The 7,892-nt window shown below is 42.5% G+C and overlaps 1 protein-coding gene across 1 annotated transcript; it reads left to right on the top strand.

Annotated features, from left to right (window-relative positions):
- The first annotated feature begins 553 nt into the window (after nucleotides 1–553).
- LOC121727457 (chondroitin sulfate synthase 2) lies at nucleotides 554–7,892 on the top strand. Its single transcript, XM_042115333.1, has 9 exons — nucleotides 554–933; nucleotides 1,581–1,931; nucleotides 2,013–2,164; nucleotides 2,952–3,089; nucleotides 3,169–3,723; nucleotides 4,018–4,176; nucleotides 5,678–5,788; nucleotides 7,139–7,319; nucleotides 7,560–7,892. The coding sequence occupies exons 1-9, from the start codon at nucleotides 663–665 to the stop codon at nucleotides 7,832–7,834; spliced, it is 2,193 nt and encodes a 730-aa protein (XP_041971267.1). The 5' UTR covers nucleotides 554–662; the 3' UTR covers nucleotides 7,835–7,892.

The raw sequence follows: 7,892 nt of genomic DNA, 5'->3' as shown, positions 1-7,892 counted from the left end.
TGAAGCATATTTTTTAGCATATAATTATTTAAAAAAAAATTAACAATGAATCAAACGATCCGATTTAATTCATATAAGCGAGTGTTCTAAAATAGAGTAATAATTACTATGAAAAGAGTATTTAGTACTCATTATTATCACAACCACATTCTAACGCTGAAATTGAACGCGTTTTCAGCCAAATGAATGTAGTAAAGACTTTGCAACCGTTTGTCAGTAAAATTTTTAAATCTATAGGTATTAGGTACCAACTGTCAAGGAGAGTTATAGTTTGGACAATGAATCTTCTATTATTATACATTTACATGTACAGCAGCAGTATATTTAGAAGAACAAGATATTTTGTAATTGAGATTTTGTTGATTATTAAAGATTTACAATTAAAAAACGTTTTATTAGACTTTGAAAAGTTTTAGCATATTTTTAGCATAATTTTATAGCAATTGGCATTATTTTGGCAAAATTTTAACAGCAGTTTAGCAAATTTTGTACGAGTCGTGTTGGCAGCACTGCCTGTCATAAGTCATAGTGGTCATTGACAAGTCATTGACACAGCTGAGTGCTGACAGCAATATTAACTCAAATCTGCAATAATGTTTTAGTCGAGAACATAAAATATTTTACACTTTTATACGTTTAAAATTAGAATAAATCTGACTAAAATGTTTTCACGATACTTTGTGTCGCAAGTGAAGCATAATTCGTATTTTATAGTGGGTCTCGTTTTGGGATTATGGATGTCCTTAGCTGTTATACCTTTGGATGAGGAAGTGGAGCCCTGTGTGGCTGCGGTGACTTCCGCGCCTGTTACGGACGAGTATGAGCCCCAGCGCGAGGAGCGTCCGCTCGGTCCGGCGGGACAGGCCGGCCGGAGCGTCCAGAGGCCGCGGTATTACAGCACAGAACTTGGGATGAGAGGCGGATTGTTAGCAGGTAAGCAGTAATGTAACAGGTAAAGTATGTTACACATTCATCAATAAAATAAAACACAATTCTCCATACATTTTTTCTACCCACAAGCTTTACAAAAACAAAACTCGTCAGTATGTGTGCGATTATAAGACAATGGTCAAATTTGAAACTTCTAGCAATCGTTGTAAGTGTGTAGAGCCATGAGAAGTGACTATAGCCCATCTTTGTTATATTAAGTACACTTTGTGCAAGTTATAGCGGTAAAGATATAGTTTACGATATACTGTGGTTAAAATAAAACACGAAGGTGATAATCGGACTCCAGGAAAGTGTTCAACAGATGCGCGCATTTTTGAGTTTAGACATCGCGCTCCTTGAGTGCGGTCAACAGTTGAATGGATAATTATGATTATAAATTGGTAGAAAGATACTGCATCAAAAGTAATTTAAAACATGTTACTGTATTCTTTTCTAGAATAGGCATTGTTTTGTTTATCAACAAGAACAAAGACTTACTATTTTTTTTGCTTTATTTTTATGGAACTTATAGTAATTTAATTCACTTTGGTTTCGCTTCCTGTTTGTTTTGTAACATTATAAAAGGTAAATAACACCTTCAGGTAATTTAAATTTCTTTTGTAATAAATTATATTTTTTTTCTGTTTTAGGCGTGCTTAGCTCTGAAGGCGCATTAGAGGGACGTGCAGCAGCTCTCAATCGGACCGCAGCACGCTTACAGCCAGCATTGCGGTTTTTCATAACTGCTGGATCATTAAGACCGGCACCTGCAAGAGCTAATGTTGTAGGATTTACAGACACTCGAGAAATGCTTAAACCATTCCATGCACTTAAATATCTCGCTGACAACTATCTTGAGGAGTATGACTTCTTCTTCCTTGTGTCCGATTCAAGTTTTGTTAATTCAAGACGTCTAAACGAATTGGCTTCTCGATTGAGTGTTAGCCAGCATTTATACATGGGCACTGTAGCAGATGGAGAAACACAGTACTGTACATTAGGTATGTAACATTTTAGTTACTACAGTATCTATGAATATATACAGTAATTTTAGTCAATGGTGTCTTTGTATTGTTTAACAGAAGGAGGAATCTTGTTGTCGAACTCAGTATTGAGAGCTGTACATGCTGAACTGGACTGGTGTGTACGAAATTCATACTCACCCCACCATCACGAAAACCTGGGGCGTTGTGTGCTGCATGCTGCACATACACCATGTATTTCTATGGCTCAGGTATATAACTCATCCATACCAATAATAATGAAAAAAAAAACTAATTCAAAATCGGTCCACCCCTTTGGATGCTACGATGCCACAGACAGACACACACATAGACAGACACACACATAGACAGACAGACAGACACGTCAAACTTTAACACCCATCTTTTTTGTCATGGGTTAAAAATAAAAAATGTTAAGTTTTGTGAAGGTGGTAGTTTCAACATTTTTTTGTTTATAAAATTTAAATAATAAAATCTAATTAAAACTAATAACTTGGTTAACAGGTTTAAGTTACGAAGACACGGAAAATGTATTATATCGACAAAAATAAATAACATAAAAAAGATATAACCGACTTCAAAAATTGTACGTAATAGAGAATTTAAATTCACTATCTCAAAAACTACTTAACCGATTTTGGTGTAACTTGCATCATTCCCTAAGTTGAGCTATTACATACATACATATCAAATTGATAACCTCCTTTTGTGATGTCGGTTAAATTATCTCATATCCCTACAATTTTTTACACACACACACACACACACACACACATAGTTAAGTTAAATGTAAGAATAAATTGCTATAGAATATTATAATATTATTAGTTGTTACTTTGTTACTCCATTGTTTGTGAGGGGGGGCCTGGGGTACCAATATACAGGCCTTGGCTTAGTTTGGGCTCCATGTCTCCCACAAATTGCATAATATGTAATTTTTTGGGAGAAATAAACTTATTAAACTTAAACTAAAAAGTACCATCGATTTTGTAGTAAATAGGGAACACTATTTTTTAGGGAGAACACTACGAATCTGCTAGGCTGGAGACAGAAAATGGCCCAACTGGTCTAAGGCCAGAGCTTGCTAATGCAGTAACTGTACACCCATTGACAGAACCAGCACACTTCTACCAGCTGCATGCATATATCAGCAGGGTATGTACAATTGAAACACAAACATAGTTTTATTTTTAGTCAGAATTCAAGACGCATAAAGCTATAACAAATTTTCCAGGTATTCCTCGAGCGCAGTGCAGCTGCGAGCGCGAAATTAGCGGCCGCCGCTACTCTCAGCTCGCGGCACCACCCACCCGGCTATAGAAACGCCTCGTGGCCGCAGGCGCTACGAGCGGACGCCGGTCTGGCCCCGCCCCTGCCACCGACACGATTCGACCACCTCCGCTGGACTCGATTTAACGCGACCCACGCTTTCCTACCCGACGACCACCATGCTGTCGCACCGCTAAAGGGGGCCTATCGCGAAGCTATAGACCTGGTTCTCGCGGAAGCGGGCGGTGGGATGTTGCTGGAGGGGGCGTGGCGTTGGGAGCCGGCGTACGCTCTGAGATATCGCCTGCTACTACGTGGAGACGACGGTCGCTTGCGGCACATGGAGGTGGCCCGGCCGCTCGGCTCGGCGCGCTTGGCCCCCGCCCGCTACGTCACTGAGAGCGCCCGTGTGTTGTTGGTGCTACCCCTAGCGGCGGTGCACGCGCCTCGTGCTATCTCTTTTTTGCGGCGCTACGACGAAGTCTGCCTGCAAAGAGATACTAATACAGCGCTGTTGCTGGTGAGTAAACTATATTTAATTTCCTAGGCCTGAAATTAAAGTCTTTTAGATTTTTGTGATGTTGCTGATGTAAATAAGTCACTTGAAATGAAATAAAAATCATTTAATATTTTCATTGCTCACATAGCCTTTTGAAATGCCGAATGGTGAGGTATACGACCAATAGCAACGTCTTCTGGAAAATGTGTGATACTTGAATAACTTGTAAAAACACTGTTGCATGCAACTCCAAAAAGTCATTATCCTGCATCCTCTATAGTCTATCGTATTTCATCATAATCCTAATGTTCCCAGGTAGTGGTATGGTCAGGTGACCGCACGGCGCCGCAGGAGGAGGCGGTGCGGCGCATACGCGACGAGGTGCGCGCGCTCAGCGACAAGTACCGCGGCGCGTCGCTCGAGCTGGCGGAGGCGAGCGCGGCGGCCGCGGGCGACGGCGAGTTAGCGATACAGGTATGACGTCACTGTTGTTAGGGGACTGTTTTTGTACCATCGAGGAAATCGATCCAAGTAATTTGGTCGAATTCATAAAGTTAATATACCTAAGGGAATAGAGAAACAAAGGCCTGAGCAAGTGAGATATCACTATCAATAACACTGTGTGGTAAAAAGAGACGTGTGATACCTACATGACAGCAGAACTATTTTTTTTTTCATCTGTTTGACGTCCAGTCAGCACTTATCGGCACGTTTACATCTCTTAGAAAGATCCTTGGGTAAGTGTATACATAAACAATTTTTGACACACAGATGAAAATCGATTTCGGTTTCGTTTGACAGCTCGAGATTGTTCATCATCTGTCACTTAAAGGAAGAGATACTTCCGACTAAAACAAAATTGCGAGAATGTTTAATGTTCATGCTAAAAATGTAATACATATACTTACTTAATATTATAAATGCGAAAGTGTGTCTGTCTGTCTGTACTCTGTCTGTTACCTCTTCACGCCCAAACGGCTGAACCGATTTTGCTGAAATTTGGGATGGAGAGAGCCCTGGAAAAAATATAGGATACTTTTTATACCAGAAAAATTTACGGTTCCCGCGCGTAAACGAATTTTGGCGGAACGGAGTTGCGGGTGTCATCTAGTACCTTCATAAATTAAAAAAAGTCTATTATTATTGAATATGAATATTATATGAATATTATTGAATATTATTGAAAGTTTGAGGTAAACTTTTCGGCGATGAAAATATCCTATATCGTTTTTTGAATCAGTCTCTTCATACCAAAATAACAAATTTTATCTCGACAGACTGAGACACAAACCACTTGCATTTCGCTTCAACAGACATAATTATTATACACATTAATGATATTAGTAAGGATGACACTGAAGTATAAGCGTGTTTACACACGCGCCGCAGCGGCAGCGCAGCGGTACCGCCACCGCGGTGGCGCCCATGTATTTCTACGGGCCCTATTTTCACACGACGACGCCGCGGCACCCGGCGAGCAGTGCCGCAGTTTTCAAGAAACATACGAGACTAGTCGGATCCATGATCGCGCCGCGGCGGCGAAATACACTGCCGCTGCGGCGCCATGTATAAAAAGCCTAACTCACTAATAAATACTTCTTATTCTTTTTCAAAATGGCTCCTTGGTGAGTTGCAACTTGCAGCCAATGTGTCAGAGCCATGCTTCGGCACGAATGGGCCGGCTCGACCGCTGAAATACCACGTTCCCACAGAAAACCGGCGTGAAACAGCGCTTGCGCTGTGTTTCGCCGAGTGAGTGAGTTTACCGGTATCCCAATCTCTTACCCTATTCCCTTCCCTACCCTTCCCCATTCCCTTCCTTACCCCTCCCCTACCCTATTCCCTCTTAAAAGGCAGGCAATGCACCTGTAGCTCTTCTGATGTTGCGAGTGTCCATGGGCGACGGAAGTTGCTTTCTACCAGGTGACCCGTTTGCTCGTTTGCATTTGCGTTATTTCATAAATTTGTAACGCAGGCGACTGCAGCCCGCGCCGCCATGCTGACGTCTATCACGCGCGCGCCGCGTGACGCGCTCCTGCTGCTCGCGCTGCCGCATATGGAGTACACGGAAGAGTTCCTCAATAGGGTAAGTGGAACTAATTGATACGATGTTTGTGGGCGAGAACTCACAAGACAATACAAGAAGTGTTCTAGAATGTATGCATGCGTGTGTTCCTGCCAGTGACGGATTAAGACTACTCGATGCCCTTAGCAATCCATGCCTGTGGGCCGCCATATCAGTATGTCAACTAGAATAGGTCTTTGAAACTTTACTCTTCTGGTGCCCCCTCAGACGTGTTACCCTAGGCAATTGCTTAAATTGATTAAGGGTTAATCCGTCACTGTAGCTCTACCATGAGTTTAAAGCTATAGTTTTTATCGATACTCGATACCGACTACGTGAATTTTTAGTATGGCAAATTTTACAGCGCCTCTAGTGGTCATTTGCGGAACTAAAATCGCCATACTAACAATTTACGTAGTCGGTATCGAGTATCGACAAAGACTATAGCTTTAAACTCATGGTAGAGCTACTGGTGCCTGCGAACGTGTATGCGTGCGTGCGTGTCTACGTGAAAGCCGCAATTTTAAAATCATAGGAGCATTCGTAAAATGCCAACCACCATCGTAACTTACCAATAACGTGTTACTGTTGCTGGCGATCTACTAATAACGACTAGTTATTGATCTACCAACAATAAGCTTAGCTTATTCCGTAATTAACCAATATGATCTAAGAATCGAACACTGAAAAGAATGTGAACTGTTGTGCAGTAATGTTAACATTGTGCGTAGCCAATACGTGGACACGCACGCCTGCACGCACACAAGAACACATACATTCTGACGCAGACTTATGAATTACATAACGTTTAACGGAGCTTTGTTAACGTTACACAAATGTGCTGGTTATTGGTTAATACAATTCAAGACATACATGCCCGAATACTGGAACGTCTCTCAAATATTTAAATGCTACTTAATTTTTTGAGTACCACTTACACGAAAATTTCGTATTCTCCAACGCAGTACAAAAATTTCTAAAGGTAATTACGCTCAAAAGGTGGTTTTTTCTCTTTGTATTTCCAAAGAGAACGCTTCTACACTTTATATATTACCTAGCGCATTTTTATCTCGATTTAATAAGGTTTTCATATTTTTTATGTGATTTCAAAATTGTCATGCTTCGGCACGAATGGGCCGGCTCCACCGGAGAAATACCACGTTCTCACAGAAAACCGGCGTGAAACAGCGCTTGCGCTGTGTTTCGCCGAGTGAGTGAGTTTACCGGAGGCCCAATCCCCTACCCAATTCCCTTCCCTACCCTCCCCTGTTCCCTTCCCTTCCCTACCTTTCCCTATTACTCTATTCCCTCTTAAAAGGCCGGCAACGCACCTGCAGCTCTTTTGATGCTGCGAGTGTCCATGTCCTTTAGGTCCGCATGAACACGATATCTGGCGAGCAGTGGTTCCAGCCGCTGCCGTTCGCGCGCTACTCGCAGTACGCTCACCCGCGCTTCGTGGAGGCGGACGGGTCGCGGCCGCAGCAGAACACGGGGCGGTTCGGCGTGGAGGGCGCGCAGGTGCTGGCGGTCTACCGCGCGGATTATCAGGCCGGTGAGTTGTAGAATAGATAAGTGAACAGTTAATGTCATTCGACAATTTCAACTTATAATATGAGATTTAACATAACGCATAAGGATATTTCTTCAAGAATCGCCTCAAACTAGACAAGGAAAATGGTTTTGTGCTCTTTTTCTAATATATATGCACATATTTATTATGATTGATTGTAAAGTAATAGATTAACGCTATAACTTTAATACGAAATGAAAATATTGTGAATATTTGTTTCAGCCCTAGAGTCCTGGCGGGCTAACGGCGGCGCGGACGACGCGGAACCTGCCGCCATATTAGCGGCCAGTCCGCTCCGGGCGTTGCGCGCGCCCGAGCCAGTCCTACTCCTAGGCCCGCGCCCCCCGCCCTGTGCACTGCCAGACCTTCCCAACGGCCTGGTGGACGAGGAGGCCTGTCTCCAACGCATCAGAGACAAGGACTTCGCGGGTTTACAACTTGGTGCCCGCCACGCGCTCGCTAAACTGTTGCTCGAGACGCAAGCGGAACTCGCTTGAGCGTGTTTATAATTTAATAAAGCATTTATTAGGTATATCAAGTGCCTTATGTATTTCA

Source organism: Aricia agestis, chromosome 1 (assembly GCF_905147365.1).
Source record: "Aricia agestis chromosome 1, ilAriAges1.1, whole genome shotgun sequence".
NCBI lineage: Eukaryota > Metazoa > Arthropoda > Insecta > Lepidoptera > Lycaenidae > Aricia > Aricia agestis.
Note: the sequence above shows the minus strand (reverse complement) of the source record. Positions and strands in the feature narration are given on the sequence as shown.

Excerpts from the sequence above, each read along its gene's own strand:
- LOC121727457 (XM_042115333.1), top strand. The coding sequence starts at position 663 with ATGTTTTCACGATACTTTGTGTCGCAAGTGAAGCATAATTCGTATTTT. Across the intron at positions 934-1,580 it reads GAGAGGCGGATTGTTAGCAG|GCGTGCTTAGCTCTGAAGGC; the intron begins GTAAGCAGTAAT and ends TTTCTGTTTTAG. Across the intron at positions 3,724-4,017 it reads CTAATACAGCGCTGTTGCTG|GTAGTGGTATGGTCAGGTGA; the intron begins GTGAGTAAACTA and ends TAATGTTCCCAG.